The sequence below is a fragment of the Falco peregrinus genome, unplaced genomic scaffold, assembly GCF_023634155.1.
Source record: "Falco peregrinus isolate bFalPer1 unplaced genomic scaffold, bFalPer1.pri scaffold_40, whole genome shotgun sequence".
NCBI lineage: Eukaryota > Metazoa > Chordata > Aves > Falconiformes > Falconidae > Falco > Falco peregrinus.
Window position 1 is genome coordinate 1814650 of NW_026599607.1, and position 21770 is coordinate 1836419.

At 52.8% G+C, this 21770-nt stretch overlaps 1 protein-coding gene across 1 annotated transcript; it reads right to left on the reverse strand.

The window, feature by feature from the left end:
• Positions 1-4113: 4113 nt before the first annotated feature.
• On the reverse strand, positions 4114-5049 carry LOC129783400 (olfactory receptor 14C36-like). Its single transcript, XM_055793375.1, has one exon. The coding sequence runs from the start codon at positions 5047-5049 to the stop codon at positions 4114-4116; it is 936 nt and encodes a 311-aa protein (XP_055649350.1).
• Between the last annotated feature and the right edge of the window lie 16721 nt (positions 5050-21770).

Consider the following 21770-nt stretch of genomic DNA (forward strand, 5'->3'; position numbering starts at 1 on the left):
AACCGGAACAAAATACACAGAGAAAAATCCCCTCAACTCCGCTCCATAGTTGGGTGAACACGGGGTGGCAATGCTGTGAAGCCCTTTGATGCCCTGAGTGTATTTAATCCTAGATCACGCCACGTTCCTATTTCGCTACTGCTGTAGGGAAGGACTGACTCCTGCAGAGCCCACAGCAGAGTCTCCTACTCCCTGGAGCACCCTCAGCAAAAACCAACTCATGAGAGATCTACTAAAGGTCTTCGGGAAAGCAGAGAGGCCTTTTCAGTGGGGTTCCTCTGAGAAATATGTTAGGTTTTGCTCAGCAAAGTCTTGCCTAACTCTTTTCCCTCTCAGACAATCTCTGTGCCAGGAGGCACCAGATGCCAAGTGGCTACCCCTTAACCCAGTTCCTCCTCCTGGCATTGGCAGACACGCAGGAGCTGCAGGTCTTGCACTTCTGGCTCTCCTGGGCATCTCCCTGGCTGCCCTCATGGCCAACAGCCTCATCGTCACCACTGTACTGTGCGATCACCTCCTCCGCACCCCCATGTGCTTCATCCTCATAACCTCTCCCTCCTCGACCTGGGCTCCATCCCCACCATTCTCCCCAAAGCCACGCTCAGTTTCCTGTACGACCAGAGCCATCTCTTACTGAGGATTTGCTGCCCAGCACTTACTGATACTCTTTTTCATTTCAGCAGAGTAATTTCTTCTCACTGTGATGGCTTATGACTGCTTATGAGATTTGCCATCTACCTCGCCAACCTGACAGCCTGCAGTTGTGCGAGAAGCTCCACAGTGGATGTCATTTCCCTCAGCTTTACAAAACTCTGGCCATGGTCTCCCTCAGTGTTGTTCTGCCCAAGTGAGGCCATGACACTCTGGGTGCGAACAGAAAGAGATAAACACCAGCTGGATGGTCAGGCTGAGAGAGCAGTGGGGAAGGGCTCACACCCCACCTGGAGGCCACTGGGACATACTGGGGCAGTGTGGGCAGCACAGGGGACTCTCCTGATTACAGTTTAAGAGCTGTACACATGACCCAGTGGAGGCAACTCTCACAGTGTCTGTCGGTGGCACCAAACTGAGAGGAGCATCCCTGTGCCCTAGGGATGCCATGGAGGGGAACCCTGGCAGGTGGGGTGGCCGCCCTGGCAGGAGCTGCACAGATGCAGGACGGACCAAGGGCAGAGCCTGCACCTCCCTCGCATGGACTAACACCCTGCAGCTGCAGGGCCTGGGACCTGCCTGGCTGGGCAGTGTCTGTGCAGAAAAGGCCCTGCTGGTGCTGGGGGACAGAAGGCAAAACACAATCCCAGCCCGTGACCTGGTAGCAGAGGCAGCCAGCCGTGCTCTGGAGCGTATGAAGAGGTGCCTTGACAAGGCAGTGAGGGAAGTGATTGTGTCCCCACGCTCATCCCTCGTTAGACCCCCTGTCCGTGACTGTGTTCATTTTTGGGCCCTGACTGTGGAGGGAAGCGGGGAGGGAGCGGCTGGGTGGCTGCTGGGCTTTTGGCCAGAGACAAGCCTTGACAGCAAGGAAGATGTGTATAATTCGGAGGGAGTTGAGGAAGGAAGGGAGGCAACAGAAAGTCCCCAGGACTTGGAGGGCCACGGTTTCATATCTTTGGCAAACCCCATTCAGAATATGCTGGGAAGTGATGCTGACATTCCGAACCAACAAGGTCCATGGGCAGGCAAAGCTGTGCCTGTTGTTGTGACCCTAAGGAGACCCACACGCCTCTCTAAGGTGACCTGCACACCTACGGCATAGATCATGCTGGGGCTGAATCTCTTGCCTGGCTTCAATGGCCCCCCGAAGCCATGGACAAAGCTTTGGGTGGAGGCCCCAGGTGAGGCTGGTCAGGGCCAGGAAGGCCTAGGGATGCTCTCAGGGCCCTGCCCCCATGGGATCCCACCTGCCAGTGCCCTCAGCAGGCCAGGTTCTCCTTCCCTCCTGCCCTGGGCTGTGCTCTGCTGCTCCTTTTCCTCACTTACCTGGGCATCAAGGACACCACAATTTCATAATCACTACAATCAAGACTGGCACTGCTATTCACATCCCTGAGCATCTTGTCCTCTTTGTGGAGACCCAGGTCCAGGTGAGCATCAGAGTGGGCAACCTGTTTGGTCTGAGGAACTTGCCCACAAGCCCCTGGACTCTTGGCATCCTTGCTTACCTGTCCTGTGAACACCAAGGAGACTGATTCCCCCAGAATAAACCAGACTATCTCACCCATTGTTTCTCCTGCCATAGTATCTCACAATCCAAACATTTTTTTAATTGGCAATAAATTAATCTTTGCCAAGGCAACACATCTCTGGACATGAAAAGAATCATTAAGAGATTTCTTTGTCTTTATCTTGACCCATGAGCATTGCTGGTTTATTTTCTTCCTTTGTCCTGTTGAGTCAGTGCAGCGAATGAGCAGCTGAATGTTTGTCTCACCATTGGTCAAGGTTAACCCTCCACAGGACCACATCAGGACTGCTGAGCCCACAATGGGGCTCCCCAGCACAAGCGAGACCCTGACACATCACAGCAAGTCCTGCAGAGGCCAGAAGGATGGTTAGGACCTGGAGCATATTATGGGCAAAGGGAGGCTGAGAGAGCAAGAGTATTATTTGAGAAATTGTTCTGAGTGAAAGACTGGAGCGCTGGACCCAGGCCAGCTGGTGGGATCTCAATCAATATTTGTTAGAACACCATGCCATGAGAACATGATCTGTTGGAGGTGTCTGACAATGGCCTTCCCTGAGAGACCAATGTGGCAAGAGCTATGGGACTTGTGTGTAACAAGTGTCAGTAGGAAAGTGGCTCCCTTTATATTTAGAAATGGTGATGGAGTTGTGTATCACTGGGCAACGGAGGAGGACAGAGGTGGCCATGCAGCAGTGGTCCCTAATGAGGGCTGGGGTATATGACCAGGCTTGGAAATGAGCAGTGTTTGGGAATTTGTGGGGAAAATTTCCCTTCTGCAGCTTTCTGAGGGTGTGCAGGGAACACGGCACAGATCTGGCCCCTCAGTCCCGCTCCTTTGGTGCCTTGCTTGCTTCACCATGACCCCTGGGTCTGCACCAGGACACCCTGCTGTGTGCCCCCACCCTGCACACCCACACAGCTGAGCTCTCACTGGTGTTTCCCTCTCCCTGGCCCTTCCCAGCCCAGCCCCCCCCCAGCTCTGCCCACCTCCCCTGCCCTCTCCCCAGCCCAGGCAGACACAGCAGCCCACGCTGGGCTGGCCCCATGCAAGTGCCCACCCAAAGGGGGCTGCAGAGCTCTGGGCACTCACCCCATGGCCATAGACCATCACAAGGGCACAGCAGATGCTGGTGGGCAGAGAGGGGTCTCCTCCTGCCAGTCAGCCCCAGGGCTGGCACCAGCCATGGCATGAGGACACAGAGGCCATTGCCTCCCTCTGTCTGCTGCTCCTCTCTCACAGGGACCCTGCTTGCCCACTCCTGGCAGCCCCTCGGGGCCAGTCCCTGTCCCCAGCACCAGGCTGCTGGCCTGGGGGCTCCCCAGGCACCTCCTGCTGCACCAGGGACACAGCAGCCTGCCCCAGCTGGGGCATCCACAGAGACACCTGCTCTTGCCCAGGGATGTGGTCTCAGGCATGGCCCTGAGCAGGCGGTGCTGCTGTGCAGGGCAGCGGTGCCTGAAAGCCCAGGGAGATGGTCCCAGGCACATCCCTCTTGGTCACCCACCATTCCCATGGGCACTGGGCCCCCACACGCCAAGGCTCAACACAGGCCCATGCCCTAACGCCTTGCCCCATGCCCTCCTCCCCTGAGCCATGGGGAACCCAAGCCCAGCAGCATGGTCTTCTGGGGGCAATTCCTGCAGCCTGTTCCTGAGCTCAGCTTTGGAAGAAGAGACCAACCTCCAGATATAGGCATTGAAAAAACCCACCCTTTTATTACTGAGATGTGACACAGGAGTATATATGTACCATCCTCCCTGGCGCATGTACAAAGGCCTCTGGGTCAGGGAGGCTGGGTTCGTGCTTTTGGGGAAGTGGAGTGAGGAAATACATTGAAGTAAAACCATGATTGTCATAGATGGAATGTTAAACACACATGATGTCCTATACGTGACTTGAAAATACCTTGTAAAGAGCCACAGTCAGTTCATTGCCGCTGAGAGACACCTGACTGCATCAGCTTCTTCAGTGCGTCCTTCAGCTTCTGGTTCCTCATGCTGTAGATGAGGGGGTTCACTGCTGGAGGCACCAACGAGTACAGGACTGAGACCGCCAAGTCCAGAGATTTGGAGGAGACGGAGGGGGGTTTCAGGTAGGCAAATGTGCCAGTGCTGAGAAAGAGGGAGACCACGGCCAGGTGAGGGAGGCACGTGGAAAAGGCTTTGTGCCGTCCCTGCTCAGAGGGGATCCTCAGCACAGCCCTGAAGATCTGAACGTAGGACAGAACAATGAAAACAAAACATCCACAGGCTAAACAGGAACTAATCACAATAAGCCCCACTTCCCTGAGGTAGGTGTGTGAGCAGGAGAGCTTGAGGATCTGTGGGATTTCACAGAAGAACTGTCCCAGGGCATTGCCGTGGCAGAGTGGCAGTGAAAAAGTATTGGCCGTGTGCAGCGCAGCATAGAGAACATCACTACCCCAGACAACAGCTGCCATGTGGACACAAGCTCTGCTGCCCAGCAGGGTCCCGTAGTGCAGGGGCTGGCAGATGGCCACGTAGCGGTCATAGGCCATGACAGTGAGGAGAAAATACTCAGTTGAAATGAAAAATAAAAAGAGAAAAGCTTGGGCAGCACATCCTGCATAGGAGATGGCCCTGGTTTCCCACAGGGAATTGGCCATGGCTTTGGGGACAATGGTAGAAATGGAGCCCAGGTCAAGAAGGGACAGGTTGAGGAGGAAGAAGTACATGGGGGTGTGGAGATGTTTGTCACACACTACGGTGGTGATGATGAGTCCGTTGCCCAGGACGGCAGCCAGGTAGATGCCCAGGAAGAGCCAGAAGTGCAAGAGCTGCAGCTCCCGCGTGTCTGCCAATGCCAGGAGGAGGAACTGGGTGATGGAGCTGCTGTTAGACATCTTCTGTTTCTGAACACAGGGACCTGTTGAAGGACAAAAGGCAGGGACAATTTAGGAGAGACTTCTTTGAGCCAAGTGAAAGCCGTTTCTCCTAGATGCGCCCCCGCTGCCCCATGTCCCCCCCTCTGCCGTTCCTAGGAGAGCTCCCTTCCGAGCCGTGGCTGGAGCTGTGCTGAGTGCTGGCCGAGTGTGCTGTGAGGAGCAGGGGCTGTGCCCGCTGGCTGCCCAGCAGTGAGCCCTGCTCTGCAGCAGGGGCTTCATGGGAACCGTGGGGGCAGGGGCCAGTCCTGGCCTTGCACTGGCTCAGCCCAAACTGCTCCCAGCGCAGAAGGGCCTGTCAGCATCGGCTCTGCCCGTGCTGAGCAACGGCCATGGCCAGAGTCAGGTCAGGAGGGCTTTGTGCTGTGCTCAGGGAGAGCAGGGTGAGTGCTGAGAGGCAAGGGCACTGTCTGTGCCTGAGGGCAGAGGCAGGGACTCTGGTGAGTCCCTCCAGCTCCTTCTCAGCTGCCCTGCACTTGCAGCTTTCTGTGATAGAGTCCAATTACACTGACATGTGTCCTGGTTTAACCCTGGCTGGAAATTATGTACCACAGGGATGCTCACTTACTCCCCCCTCACCCATAGGTATGAGGAGAGGAATCAGAAAGGAATGTAAATCTTGAAGTTTGAGGCGAGAAAAAAATCATAAATGCAGTAGAATAAAAATGAAATTACAATAACAATAATGAGAATGACAGTTATAATGAGAGGGAGGTAGTTGGGGGTAATAAAATCCAACAAGAAAGGAAGAAGAAAGGAAGGAAGAAAGGAAGAAAGGAAGGAAGGAAGAAGGGAAGGAAGGAAGGAGGGAAGGAAGGAAGGAGGGAAGGAAGGAAGGAGGGAAGGAAGGAAGGAGGGAAGGAAGGAAGGAGGGAAGGAGGGAAGGAGGGAAGGAGGGAAGGAGGGAAGGAGGGAAGGAAGGAAGGAAGGAAGGAGGGAAGGAAGGAAGGAGGGAAGGAAGGAAGGAGGGAAGGAAGGAAGGAGGGAAGGAAGGAAGGAGGGAAGGAAGGAAGGAGGGAAGGAAGGAAGGAGGGAAGGAAGGAAGGAGGGAAGGAAGGAAGAAAGAAACAAAGAAGGAAAGAAACAAGGAGGAAGGAAAGAAGCAAAGAGAGAAAGAAAGAAAGAAATGAAGAAAGAAAGAAAGGAAGGAAGGAAGAAAGGAAGAAGGGAAGACAGTGATACACAATACAGCTGCTCATCACCCACTGACTGATGCCCAGCCAGTCCCCAGCATCGACTGGCAGACCCCAGCAAACCCCACCAAGTTTATATACTGAGCATGAACATGTTGCATCACCTATAAACAACCAAAAATATCAGTGCATTTTCAAAATTGTTCTCAAAAGTCCTTCCCACTTAGATGAAAATTAACTCTATCCCAGCCACAACCAGGACACTTTGTTACCCTAAAAAGCAAGCAGACACTGCTGAAGAGCAGAGGGATCCACTACAGAGCACAGAATGGCTCGCCCTTTCTCAAAGTCTCAGCACCCCGCTTCTAGCCAGGGACACCCATGGTCACAGTGTGCCCTGGAAGCAGCGTGCAGCTTGGGTGGACACCCCAAGCAGGTGACCGAGGGTCCTGATTACGGTAATTGTTAAAGGAGAGCCAGCTCCTTCCCCAGCATCACACACTGCATTGCCCACAGCTTCACAGATTAGAGGAAACATGGGACACCTCCTTGCTGTGCTCACGTTGGCACAGGAGGACTCACAGGGTCTGTGCCTGAGCCTGCAGCTGAAACTCCCATTCCAACCGAGCCGGTCAGTTATCCCAAAATCATCTGAGCAAAGCCAGGAGAGAGACAGATGGGCACACTGGAATGCCTTTCCCTTCTCAAGCCCTGCACAGCACCTCCCAGACCAGAGCAATGCAGGACAGCCACGCTCAACGCCTGCAGCTGTCCCTGCCAGCAGCTCTTTCTCTGGCCCCACGGCTCTTCCCTGCCAGCGCTCACAGAGCCCAGCTCAGCCCCTGTGTGCCCAGCTCTGCCCTGCAGCCGCTCTCTGCCTGCAGGCCTGAAAGAACAGCTCCCCCAGAGCCTGAGGGAAAAGGAGAGCTGATGCTGCTTTGATCTGGATGCTGCTGCAGAGGGAAGGCACTTGCTGACCTTCCTCATAAACATCACTGTGATGCTCTGAGAGTCTCTGCCCCTGCTCTGACCTACACAGTTCAGATTCCATTCCTACCAAGATGAGCAAGATAAAAATGGAAGCAGAGATTCAGGCAAGAAGAGACTCCAGCAGAAAACCCCTGCCGTGAGTGTGCTCATGAGAAGTCGCCTTGGAAATGAGGTGGGCATGAGCAGAAGCTGCGAGCAGCCCTGACCAGTGCAGCACCCACGCAACAGCACGAGAACATTGCCCTGACAGGGTTCGCTCCTTCCACCTACAGATTCTCCCCGCAGCCGCACGGGAGCCCCCCGGCAGGCTGAGAGCTGCCCCTGGCAGGCGGCAGAGCCCCTGCCCCAGCACACAGCCCCCTGGGCTGCAGGGACCCTGCTGGCAAGGACAGCCCTGGGCACCCCTGCCTGCACAGCCACCTTCACAGCCCTGCAGCCGGCCCTGGCACAAGGCAGCCCACATGCCCTGGCCCTCCCACGCTGCAGCAGGGAAGCCCTGCTCTGCAGCACACTGGCCTCCTCCACAGCACAAGGCTCCCACACGGTCCCACAGGCTGGGGGGGGCCCCAGCTGCTGCAGACCCGGCTAGGAACTGCAGAGGCAGTGCCCTGCAGCCACACACTTACCGGCTCCAGGGCTCTGCAGATTTCTCCAGCAGGGAGCTCTCAGCAGCCCCCCACCAAGGGCTGCTTTTGAGCTCTCCCTGCCTCCCTCCTCTGCCCCTCTGGGCTCCCTCCAGCTGTCCCTGGGGCTGCAGGGGAACCTGCTGGGCAGCAGGATGAGGCAATCCCTCATGGGCCTTGCCTCACCTGGGGGGACACCCTTATTTCCAGCTGTGGCAATTCTCTTAATAGAAAAAGTTTTGTGCAGGAGTATCAACTTTTGTTAACCCATTACTAGAGAGGACACCAGGAAGACTGCAGCAAAGGATCCAAGTACTCCTAAAAGAGCGTGTGTGCATGTGTGTGTCTGGTGGTTCTGCAGGCAGGGCGGGGAGGATGTCTTCAGTGCTTCAGTAAGCCCTGCAGAGCCCATTTCAGCACTTCACTGCACAGTCCGAGGGCTCAAGACTCAGCTCTCCCTTGCCCAGGCCATGTCTCTGCTCTGAAGCAAAGCCTTTGCACCCCCGGGCTCGGGGACACTTGGTACCAGGTTGCCTTATGGCCAGGCAGAGCTGGGCTGGTGCCACAGCTGGGGGGCTTCAGCCCAGATGTGCAGCAGTGCCCTCAGCCAGGGGCCCACGCAGAGGCAGCTGCAGCCCGTCCTGTTGCAGACAGAGCTGTGACCCTGAGGGAACCAAGTGCCAAGGCAGGTGGCAGAGCTCAGCACAGCTGCTCGGCAAGGACAGCAGCCTCCAACAGCCCAGGCATCCACCACGCGGTTTAGACCGGTGAGGCAATTCCAGGGCACCCGAAGGAGCGTTCCCTCCTTCTGCACAGGCCACAGCCTGCCAGTGTGGGACCTGGGGCCTGCACTCTGCTGCTCTCCTGCCTCACTCCCCTGGGAGATGAGACTCCACCATTTCTTTGCTTCTAGTACCAAGGTGGACACGAATGATGCAGGGTTTCAGATCCAGGGGAGCATCACAGCTGCTGGCCCATCTGGCAGCTGTGCTAGAACGCTGATGCAAAGAACCTGCAGACACCTAAACGTGCATTGTCACTGCGCTGCCCTGTGGCTGTCAGCGGGCGGTTACTTGACCACTGGCTTGCAGGATCCCACCAAGCCTCTGTCTTGCTGCTCCCCTCCTTCTTCACTCACCTCGATGTCTGTAGGGCTGTTCTCTCACATCATTCTCACTCCTCTCCCTTTCTGTTTTGTCTTTTCTGCCATAGGGTATCACAGAGGTGCCACTAGAATTGCTTATTGGCTCAGGTTTGGGCAGGGGCTGGTCCATTTTGGAGTCAAATGAAAGTGGCTGTTATGGCCATGGAGTCAGCTCTGGATCTCTTCTTACCTTTGCCAGCCTACAAACACCTCCAAACCACTCCCAAACCCTTGCCATGTAAACCCACAGGATCTCTAAATTCCCCAATATGATGTGAGGTTATTGATCCTAAGGCTTCCTCACGCTGCTTAAATAAGACTTTTCCCTTTCCTCTCCCTGATTTAGGTTATTTCAGAGCAGTTACCCTGAACCACACCTGTGTCACCAGGGCCAAGCTCAGACATGTAACAACAAAAATAATAATGGGTACCAAGTGTCCAAGGTCACACGCAAGCAAAATATTTTGCTGCAGAGCATCCTGGGGTGGTGGGCAGAGGTCACTGTGAAGGTGAAATGAGATGTCCCTAAGGAGAGCAATCCATGCTGTCCTTGGGACCAGAGACACGCAATGCTGGACTGTGCAGTGCTGCAGGAGAAGGCATTGCTGCCAGTGATGCCTCTGTAGCCCCAGTGGACATGTGGTTCCGGTGAACCTTATACCCAGAAAGGACAAGGTGCTTTTGATTGTGTCCTTGACCATGGACATCCCGTGATGCAGGGACACTTTGAAAATCATTGGTCTGTTTCTCTATTGCCTCACCACAGGGGTGACTTTCAACAGTGCTGGCTAACTGGGGAGGCCCAAGAAGGCTGAATGTTAGTCACGTGCTGCCCACCTACAAGAAGGGCAGGAGGGAGGATGGGGATAACTACAGGCCTGTCAACCTGATCTTAGTGCCAGGGAAGGTTGTGGAGCTGATCATCCTGAGCGCCACCACACAGGAGGTGCAGGAAAACCAGGAGGTCAGGACCAGCCAGCATGGATGTATGAAAGGCAGGTCCTTTGTGAGGAATCTGATCTCCTGCTGGGACAAGGTGACCTGCCTAGTGGATGAGGGAAAGGCTGTGGATGCTGTCTAACTGGACCTTAGGAAAGCCTTTTGGCTCCATCTCCCACTGGATTCTCCTGGAGAAACTGGCTGCTCATGGCTTCGGTGGGTGTTCTCCACGCTGGGCTCGAGCTGGCTGGACACCCAAGCCCCAAGAGGGGGAGTAAATGGAGTGAATTCGGGTGACGACGGCCCATAAGGAGTGGTGTTCCCCAGGGCTCAGTGTTGGGGCCAGTCCTGCTTCAGAACTTTATTAATGATCTGGCTTGAGTGCACCCTCAGTGAGTTTGCATACAACACCAAATTGGGTGGCAGTCTTGATCTCCATGAGGGCAGTAAACCTCTGCAGAGGGATCTGCACGGGTTGGATCATTTGGATGAGTCCAGTTGTATGAAGTTCAACCAGGAGAAGTGCCAGTTCTGTACGTGGGTCACAACAGCCCCCCACAACGCTACAGGCTTGGGCCAGAGTGGCTGGAAGGCAGCCTGGTGGGGAAGTACCCTGAGGGTGCAGGTTGACAGATGGTTGAGCATGAGCCAGCAGTGTGCCCGGGTGGCCAAGAAGGCCCATATCATCGTGTCTGCTATCAGAAACAGTGTGGCCAGCAGGAGCAGGGCAGTGATGGACCCCCTGTACTCGGCACTGCTGAAGCCACACCTTGAACACTGTGTTTCCATTTTGGGCCCCTCACTGCAAGAGAAACGCTGAGGATCATGTCCAAGAAGGGCAACAAAGCTGGTGAAGGGTTTGGAGCCCTGGTCTGTTGATGAGTGTCTGAAAAGACGGTTTTCTTTTGAAAAGTGGTTTTACTCTGGAGAAGAGGAGACTCAGGAGAGATCTTACTGCTCTCTAGAGTTACCTAAAGGAGGTTGTAGATGAGTGGGGGTAGGTCTCTTCTGCCACATAACAAGTGACAGAACAAGAGGAAATAGCCTCTAGTTATACCAGGAGAGGTTTAGATTGCATATGAGGAAAAACATCCTCACTGCAAGGATGGTCAGGCATTGGAACAGGCTGCCCAGGGAGCTGGTGGAATCACCAGCCCTGGAGGTCTTTCAGAAATACACAGACACAGTGCTTCGGGACGTGATTTAGTGATGGAATTGGCTGTCCTGAGGTAATGGTTGAAGTTGATGGTCTTTAAGGTCTTTTCCAACCTCAATGATTCTGTTCCTATGCTTCCGTGATTTATTGCAGGCCTACCTAGACACGTTGCTGAGCAAGCTGGTCTAGGTCACCCTGCTTCAGTTGGAGGGCTGGATACAATGATCTCCAGAGGTCAGTCTACCCTGGAAAAAAAAGCCATAGAGCTATAAGAGCATATATAAAGAATGTCAACTCAAATACAGAAGTTCATGTGAAGAATATTTCTCCACTCAAATGGCTTGTGGGAAATGCATTTGAAAAATCTGAAAGAAACAAGGCTGCTTTTCTGTGGCCAGGTCATGGGTTAGAATGAGGGTGACAGAGGGGTGTGTTATGAGGAGGACAGCTGATTCTCAGGAACTCCTCATGCAGGAGAACATGCCTGGCTGTGAAGGGGCCTGTGAGGTCAGTTCTGTCTCTGGAGGTGACAGGCCAGCATCAGGAACGTGGCTGGGACAGTCCCTCTGCCAAGGGACCCCATAGGCCCCATCCAGGACAAGGGCTGGGGTACAGGCTGTCATGTCCATTTTGCCTGTGGACATGAGAGGACAGCAGCAGGCATGTGGCTTGGTCACGTCTCTGGGAGAAGCTAAAAGGCCAGCAGCAGCCATGTGGTTCAGAAGACCATGTGGAGGTAACTTCACTTTTTTGAGGGGAAAGACCACCAAAAATAGCTATTGAGTTATGTTCCCTGCTTGGAGGGCAGTTCCTGAGGTGGTAAAGCTTTCCTGGGTAGTGGGAAGAAAGAGGAGAGGGAAAAGATTTCACAAAGTGTAATGTTGCAAATGGAGAGTGGCTATCGGGAGGAAGAACTGTCACTTCAAGGGTCCTGCTGCGGTGCCAGAGCTCAGCCAGAGGGAGCCTGGATCAGCCCATGGTTTGTGTTTCAAGGAACAGCCGGTGAGAGTGGAGGTACCTCAGCGAAGGTATGGCAATGTTGGGGTGAGAGCAAGGCAGGGCAGCGAGATGGTGCCTACAGCCTGCAGGGAAACAGGGGCAGGGCTCCAACCATGTAGGACAGCCTGTGGTGGAGAGGGCAAAGGGTGCTGTCAAGGCTGGAAGGCACCAGTAGAACCCAGGTCTGTGTCCCCTTGGCTGTGGCAGCTGTCTCTGCCTCTGAGGGTCATGACAAGACATGATGTCCTCACGGCACGGGGGCATCGTTGCCTCCTTGCAGCCCCATGGGGAAGCTGGAAGTTGCTGTGCCATTGCTGTCCTTCACTTGGCAAATCCCCATGAGGTCTATTGCCACAACTGAAGAGTTGCCCATAGGGAATATTAGAGACACTACTGAAAGACAGTCCAATTTTTCCACTCTGAACCTTAAAGCAGAAGCTACATAGGTAGAATGGATTGGAGTAATCACAGAGGAAGAGGAGAAAGGCATCTGGAGATGAACTTCTTAACCCATAGCTGTAAATCAGGAAACCAGGACGTCAGCATATTCCAAATCTCTTCAATTTCATAGAAGGTGTGAACTTCCTGGGACTCATGACAAATATTAGGATGCTTCCAAATTTCTTTTATATCTCTAGAAATTCTCCCACTTTGACCTAATTATACACAACAACTGAGGTATTCTCTGAGGTTTGCCCTCTGATGCCAGAGTTCACCCAGAGGCAGCCTGGCTTGTCCCATGGCTTTAAGTCTCAAGGAAGAAGCAGGGATGAGGGGAGAAACTTCAGAAAAGGCAGAGAAATGCGGGTGTGAGGGCTGGGTGGGAAAGCAAGGAAGAGTCCAACCCCCAGAGTGGAAAGAGGTGCCACATGGACAGTGTAGGGCAACTTGCAGTGGAGATGGCCCAGGGCTGCAGCAAGGCTGAATGGCCCCACAGGGGGCTGAGGCCTCTGTCCCCCTGGCAATGGCAGTTGCCCATGTCACCAAGGGCTGTGACAGGAAACTTGATTTGGAGGCTCTTATGTTCTGCCCTCCAAGAGCCTGGGGGTCAGGGCTGGGTCTTTCTGCTTCATAAAAAAATCTAAATGTGTTTTGCAGCATTACAGCCACCGACACAGTACCTTTGCCTACCTGCAGTTCTGGCCTCTAATTAGCTACTCTAACGAGTCCATGGGGACGCTTTGTCAGCAATGGCCCTCAGCGGGACCCATTCATGCTTCATGGCATTTTGAGTGTTTCTTCTGACTTGCATTCCTTGAGTGGTTGGTTCAGTCTTCTCTCAGTAGCTCAGGTTCATGGAAGGAGCCCCAAGTGCCTTAAAGAAGTTATTTACAGTTTTATAATTTCCTTCAGATGTTGAAGACCTGTGTAGCTAAAATGAGCTTTTTCATGGTGTAGTTAAAAGGGAAGACTTTGAAGCGCACCAGATGATAATTCCTTTATTTATTTCATAGGTTATATTTTGCTACTTTTTAGGCTAGAGGGGAGGTTCTAGCAGCATTCTCCAAGTGATAATGATGCAGAGGATCTCCTCAGCAGTTCTGGACTGGTAGGAAACGCAGTCCCTTGAGGTCTGACACCGGATGGACAACCTTGCTCTGACTGTCCCCAAGACCACCCTTTTTCTCATTGTCCCCTGGGACTCACATCCCTTCTCCTTACGTCAGACTTCTCCCCTCAATTCTGCAGGTGGGTGCTGCAGCTCCTCTGCACCATCCCCACCAATTTGCCTTAGAGCACTGGCTGCACACCGGTACAGAAGAATTATTCAAATCTGCAAGCAATGTGAAGAATGATCAAGTGGCATAAATAAGCCAACACCCTCCACAAGCATATGCCGAGTCCAAGCTGTCTCTGATGAGGTGCCTTTCCGCAAGGGACACTCTCATGAGAAATCTTTTAGGTGCTAGATACAGAAATATAGATCTAAACACAAGGGGAGAGTTGGGTAAGGAGACAGTTCGGCTGCAGGAAGACATGCAAGCTTTTCCTTCCTGAAGTAAAAACAGCAGCACAGGTGAGAGGTACCGAAAAGACCAAAGAGTAAAGGGAGGAGAAAACTGGTGAATAACTGAAAGAGCCTTTGCTGAGACAGTCTGCTGAAAAGATGACTTCAGAAGCCGTCACTGTCTCCTGCTCAGGTGCAAATATGTTAAAGATGGGAAATGTAAGGACAGGTGGTATAATTATAGTAATAATGGTGAAGTTCTGGTATAAAATCAATATTTCCTTGAAGTATCGCTTTTGAAAGCTCCTTGAATTGGCAGAGGTCACATGTGAGAAAGGACAAGTAAATGTTGCAACTGTCTTGGAAGGAGTCCAGAAGTGCAGCTCCATGAGTGGTGTGAAGGGTGGTGAGGGGTGTGCCACCAGTTAAGAGTCCCCTTGAGTGACATTTCTGGCACCTGAGCGGGTAACTGTCCAGGTGGATTTCCCAAGGGTAACTCCTGCCTCGCCAACCTGACAGCCTGCAGTTGTGCGTGAGGAGCTCCACAGTGGATGTCATTTCCCTCAGCTTTACAAAACTCTGGCCATGGTCTCCCTCAGTGTTGTTCTGCCCAAGTGAGGCCATGACACTCTGGGTGCGAACAGAAAGAGATGAGTAAAACACCAGCTGGATGGTCAGGCTGAGAGAGCAGTGGGGAAGGGCTCACACCCCACCTGGAGGCCACTGGGACATACTGGGGCAGTGTGGGCAGCACAGGGGACTCTCCTGATTACAGTTTAAGAGCTGTACACATGACCCAGTGGAGGCAACTCTCACAGTGTCTGTCGGTGGCACCAAACTGAGAGGAGCATCCCTGTGCCCTAGGGATGCCATGGAGGGGAACCCTGGCAGGTGGGGTGGCCGCCCTGGCAGGAGCTGCACAGATGCAGGACGGACCAAGGGCAGAGCCTGCACCTCCCTCGCATGGACTAACACCCTGCAGCTGCAGGGCCTGGGACCTGCCTGGCTGGGCAGTGTCTGTGCAGAAAAGGCCCTGCTGGTGCTGGGGGACAGAAGGCAAAACACAATCCCAGCCCGTGACCTGGTAGCAGAGGCAGCCAGAGTGCCCTGGAGCGTATGAAGAGGTGCCTTGACAAGGCAGTGAGGGACGTGATTGTGTCCCCACGCTCATCCCTCGTTAGACCCCCTGTCCGTGACTGTGTTCATTTTTGGGCCCTGACTGTGGAGGGAAGGGGGGAGGGAGCGGCTGGGTGGCTGCTGGGCTTTTGGCCAGAGACAAGCCTTGACAGCAAGGAAGATGTGTATAATTCGGAGGGAGTTGAGGAAGGAAGGGAGGCAACAGAAAGTCCCCAGGACTTGGAGGGCCACGGTTTCATATCTTTGGCAAACCCCATTCAGAATATGCTGGGAAGTGATGCTGACATTCCGAACCAACAAGGTCCATGGGCAGGCAAAGCTGTGCCTGTTGTTGTGACCCTAAGGAGACCCACACGCCTCTCTAAGGTGACCTGCACACCTACGGCATAGATCATGCTGGGGCTGAATCTCTTGCCTGGCTTCAATGGCCCCCCGAAGCCATGGACAAAGCTTTGGGTGGAGGCCCCAGGTGAGGCTGGTCAGGGCCAGGAAGGCCTAGGGATGCTCTCAGGGCCCTGCCCCCATGGGATCCCACCTGCCAGTGCCCTCAGCAGGCCAGGTTCTCCTTCCCTCCTGCCCTGGGCTGTGCTCTGCTGCTCCTTTTCCTCACTTACCTGGGCATCAGGGACACCACAACTTCACAGTGACTACAACCAAGGTGGCACTGCTATTCACATCCCTGAGCATCTTGTCCTCTTTGGGGAGTCCCAGGTGCAGATGAGCATCAGTGTGGGTGGCCTGGTTGGTCTGGGGAACTCACCCACAAGCCCCTGGGCTCCTGGCATCCTTGCTTACCTGTGCAGTGATCACCAAGGAGACGGATTCCCCCAGAAGAGACAGGCTCTGTGATCCACAGGTTTCCTCAGGTCATTTCAAGCAGACATTGTTCATGCCTCACCCTGACTGTATGACCTGTCACTCTGTCCTGGCTCGGGCTGGCATGGAGTGCATTTTCTTCACAGCAGCCCTTCTGGTGCTGTGCTTTGCATCTCTTCCTAAGGCAGCGCTGACCACACACCAGTGCTTTGGTCACCGCTGCAGAGTAATCACCAAGGCTTCTCTTTCTCACACTCTGCCTGCGCTACAAGGAGACTGGGGGGACGCAAGGAGCTGGGGCAGCTGACCCCCAGTGACCACAGGGATATTGCATATAAAAGGATTTGGGTGCTGGACTGGGCAAAACCACAACTAATTCCTCCCTCAGTGCCACCCTGGCTGCTCTCCCCTTTGATCCACACTCAAGCTCTCACCCAACCTCATTGCCTGTCCAATACAAGAGCTCCATGTATCTGAGCTGCCCTGACCTCACACAGAGCGTCCCCCTCCCCTCATCTTTCCTGTAGGTCTCCCCTACAGACCTTGTGTCTCCATCCACCGCCAAAGGCGTGGGAGCTGCCCTGCCCCTCCTCAGCGCTTACGGCACTGATGTCACAGCTCTGTGGTGGCACAGGGGGCTCCTGCTGCCCGCGCCCCAGGCGGTGGGCTCTGGGGCCCATGTGGGCTGCAGCACCTCAGGGGTGGCACCAGGGCCAAGGGCAGGCTTGTCACACGGACACCGGTACCCAGGGATGGGAGCCCTTGTGTGGGAGGGGTTTGCTGCCCAGCAGAGGATGCTGGAGCGGGTGGCAGGGGGCAGCAGAAGGATGAAGGACGTTCCCACCACGAGAGCAAGGGCTGCAGTCCCCGAGGCCAGAGGGCAACAGGCCTGGGCTGCGCAGCCCTGGCAGGAGAGGGCTTTGCTCTCCCAGGTGACTCTGTAGCACCCTGCGGCCTGTGCCAGAGCTGAAGCTCATCTCCAGGATGGGCAAGATGCTGCTGCTGGTGCTGAGCGAGCCCCTGGGGGAGGCCAGCCCGTGATCCAGCCCTCCTGGGGCTATCCTGCTGGTGGCAGGCCGGCCAGAGAGCAGCTCTGCAGAGAAGGACCTTTGGGTGCCAGAGGACAAGCAGCTGAGCAGGAGCCATCGATGCACCCTCATGGCAAAGGCCAACGGCCCCCTGGGCTGCATTAGGAAAAGCATCGCTGGCTGATGGGGGGAGGTGACCCTTCCCCTCCTCTCAGCACTGCTGAGGCCACATCTGGAGGGCCGTGTCCAGGGCTGGGCTTCCCAGAGCAAGGGAGTTGTTGACCTACTAAAGTCCTGCAAAAGGCCACCAAGCTTCTTGAAGGGACTGGAACATGTCTCCCAGGAAGACAGGGTGAGAGATCTACAGCTGTTCACTCTGGAGAAGAAAAGCCTCTGAGAGTCTTATTAATGTATGCAGCATTCCATGTGAGCCAAGGCAACACTTTTTGAACTGAGGATGTTCAACCACAGCAGGTAGTTGCCGAGAGTGGTTATGGAACGTCCACCCCTTGACATATTCCAAACCTACCGAGCCAAGGCCTTGTACAACCGGCTTGAGCTGGCTGCACGTTTTAAACTAATTGGTTCTTGAAGCTAAGCCTTGCATACTAGGCAATCCCTGATTGGTGGTTAACTACCAGCAATTAACCACAAGGTGTTACCTTTCCTTGGCGCCATCCTTGGCGCCATCCGTCTCCCGCTCCCCTGTGCTCTGCAAACATGCCTCATCATGTTAATTGTTGTCTAGACAAGCTCGAGCACATTCCCCTCAGCTAACTGATTGCCGCGCATGGTCCTGGTTTCCAGCCCGCTCCTGCATCTCCCCCTTCCTGTTGCACAAAAGAACCCCTGAAACCGAGCAAAAACAAGGCACAAGTAATAGAACAAATAAAAAACCAACTAAGACATATTATCAGTGTCAAAATAACCCACTGTCTTTGTTCCGTACAGTTTTACAATTTCCCCTTTTTGCTTTTGAACAGCTAGTACCAGGTTTGCCATGTTCTGCAGGGCCCTTGCAAACATGACAGCAACCAAGGCAATAGCAAACAAACAATACTGCCAACTGAGTGAATGGATGCCAAAAAGGCTGACATTTTCTCAGATTTTGATAACATGTTGCTGCAATGGGGCGCCTAAAATGCACGCAGCACATACCATCAAAATCCTCACAGCCATGTCCTTGAACCAACACCAAAAAGCAGTGGCAATTTTGACTCACATTCTGAACTGCCTACCAAACAAGGTGATTTAACTCTTTAATGCTTTCCCTGCTGTTACTCTGGATAAGAGAAGAACCGCTGCGACACGTTCCCATCATAGCCTCCTACTACATTAGTATCTACAGAAAGACAATTATCGACAAAGTGTAAACAATATCAGCTTCTTTTGGATTAACATTATACATAGGTGGAAGGGCACACCAAACAAGAACTGGTTCAGTCAAAAAGTTCGAAACATCGCATGCCTTCTCTGAACATACCTCTGGGGTCATTCCCTTCATTCCCTCTCTTTTTTATGCAAAGAGAAACACTTTTACCATAACAGAGAAGCCCCTATTTACATCTGAGCCCGGACACAAACCGCAGCTGTATGCTCCACCAGGCTCAGGGCAGAAATCGTTTATGCAGTTACATAGCTATATGTCACTACAAGCATGCAGACACCTATTAAACACTAGATAACCATGTTTATCTTTCCTAGTCTCCTTCACAATACCCAGCTGTTCTCTCATCTCTTGTTAGGTCAAATATTCTCCAGCTTCCTCTCCTATATCTCTCTTCAGACATTCTCTATCCTCCTCTTTTTTGCTTGTTAATTGCGACAAGGCAAAGGTTGTGTGTAGCTGGGTGACCATGACCTGATTTATGTTACAATCGACTAAACACTGAATACAGGAAAAAAAGGTATGTGAGACATAAGGCAAACATCAATAAGGTGGTTAAAGATAATTATAATAAATCCTGTAATACTTTTGAGTCATGGCCCAAAGTTTCCCAGCCGTGAGAAGAGACCAAAGGCCTCCCGCCCCTGGCTCTGTTGCAGATCTTTGTTTTAAGGCTTTTAAGTTTTGTATACTTTTGTAAATTAATTCACAGTGGTCACTCAGATTCACATAACACATCCTATCAAAGTCTTCACACTTGTGTCCCTGTGCTAATAATAAAAATCAATAGCAACTCGGTTCTGTAGCAACATATGATGGACAGAATCAACATCTGTTAATAAGCCAGGAAAAAAATAGTATTTGTGGTATTACTTTGATTAGCAAGCTAGCAGCCTAATTTACTAAGCAAGTTAAGAGCGTGTACTATTCTTACAGAAGAGTTTAGAGAAGCAAAAATGTGTTATGCTGCATTCCAGAACTCAGCCTGAGAATTACAGTCTGCTGTGAGTTCTGCGTTACAATCATTTGACACATGTTGGGGTTGCGATTGTGAAAGTTGCCCGTTTACAGTTTTCATTGACATTATCACAGCTCGTTGTTTTAAAAGCAACCCTTGAGCCTCCTGATGTTCGACTTGCTGCAAAATATTCTGAAGCCAATCAATCAAGTTAGTATTAAAGTTAGTGACTCTCTAGGACCCTGCAAGACTGTGGCAAGACTCCCGCACCCTGACTGCCTTAATAGCCATTCCTTCATTTGCAAACAGTTGTCCCTGGGATACCTTGCCTGAGTCACAGAATCGGCACAGTTAATTGCTCCAGCCAACTGCTCATAGTTAACAGCAATTCCCCGATTAAGGTTTTCAGTCAAGGCCACTACACATAGCTCACAAAAATCAGATAACCACATCATATACTGTATCAGTTAGTACCATACAAAGCAGTAACTTCCAATCATGCCGTGTGAGTGTATAAGGCTCTGCCATCACTTCAAGAAGGGACATAGCAAATGTATTATGAATCCTCCCTTCCCCCACTGCTTTGCTTAACTCTGTAACAGCCTCGTATTCCACAGGCTGCCACTCTGCAGGTTGATTTGTCTGACAAAATACTGAACATGCCCTAGCCACTCCCAAAACCCATCACTTAAGTGTTTCCCACTTGCATTCCTGCCACCAATCCCTCAGACCCCCTTTCACCCTCCCCGAAAGTACAGTCAATGTATCAGGAGAGACAAGGGGATGGGGGAAAGGTCTAGCTCCTTTTCCAGATCTATAGGACCTGGATCAAAAGGTTTATCAGTGCCAATGGAATCATTGTCCGAGTTGTCCTGTTCCCGTGCTTGGTCCTGTGTTGTGAGGGTCGCTGCAGTCAGTGACAGAAGCTTTGGGGGCAGAGGAGGTGTGGACAGAATCGCCATCGCTGACGGTGTCTTGAGAAGAGCCGCGCTGTCGGTGGAATTTACAGCCTCCTCTGGTTTGGCACCGTTAGTAGAATTAGTCCACACTTGGCAAAGAGTAGTCAGAATTTGCCACCAAGATGCTAAATGCATTCCCGACACGGAGCTCCCCTCCACGGCAGCATCATACAATTGGCTGCTGTCTGTACACACTTTCATTCTTTCCAAGTCTCTAAAGTTTCTTGGCTGCTCACCTGTCTCGATGAATACAGGTGTTATCCTCGGGGTTTAGGTTGTCCGCCTGGTCCAGACAGCAAGACGATCGTTCAGCCAAGCCGTCTCCTCCGGAACGCAGCCCTCTTCCACGAGCTGGCTTTTTTCCGTCCTTATTCTTCCAAGGCTTGGGAACACCACCATAGGGGTCACCATTTGAGGAGATTGAGGCACGGACTCCCGGATCTGACTAGAAGACCCTTTATGAGTCCATATACGTCTCCTCTGGGGACGAAACCTGATTCCCCGTTACGGATTTCCCACTGCTCACCTCTCAACTCCGGAGGGATTTCTGGCCGGCTCCTGCTTCCTTTCAGCAGATCGTTCAAAGTTCTGTGGGATTCACTGCATGTCGCTCAGATAGGCGATTCGAGAGCCCTTCACGTTAGATCCTTAAACGCATCACGTCGGGGTCACCAATTTGCAGCGAATGAAGAGACGGGACGCAGCCTGATGCAAGCAAATGTCAATTTATTGTACAGAAGCACGCGTTTTTATACACTTTCAGAAGCTGCGCGTTTTAAACTAATTGGTTCTTGAAGCTAAGCCTTGCATACTAGGCAATCCCTGATTGGTGGTTACCTACCAGCAATTAACCGCAAGGTGTTACCTTTCCTTGGCGCCATCCTTGGCGCCATCCGTCTCCCGCTCCCCTGTGCTCTGCAAACATGCCTCATCATGTTAATTGTTGTCTAGACAAGCTCGAGCACATTCCCCTCAGCTAACTGATTGCCACGCATGGTCCTAGTTTCCAGACCGCTCCTGCAACTCTGAAAGAGATGAAAGCAGAATGACAAACTACCACTTCTGCTTTTGCTGCCCTGTCGGCAGAAGTTGAAGGCGCTAGAGCAAAAGACTCTGCTACTGCTATGACATTCTCGGGAGCCTCGTTCCCAAAAGCCAAAAGAAAGGACAGGGATGCATGGTGTGTAGCAGCAGTGCGGCTAAAGCGCCAAGAGCCAAAGGAAATGAATCTGCCACCGCTTGAATCTCCCGGTCCATGTTGGAGAGAGAAATACCCGGAACGCACGCATAACGTCTCGACAGAGGACAGCTTCTATCCACCTCTGCCTCTGTCCACGCCTCCATCACCCCAATCGGCATCTGCAGAACGTCACTGTGGTTTGGAGAATGTACAGCTGCAAGATCTCATGAAAAAATTGGAGCAACTTGAGACATGGATGCTAGAATTGGCACAGCCTGCTCCTAT

What these genes read in the sequence shown, in the direction of transcription:
- LOC129783400 (XM_055793375.1), bottom strand. Translation starts at nt 5,049, where the DNA reads ATGTCTAACAGCAGCTCCATCACCCAGTTCCTCCTCCTGGCATTGGCA.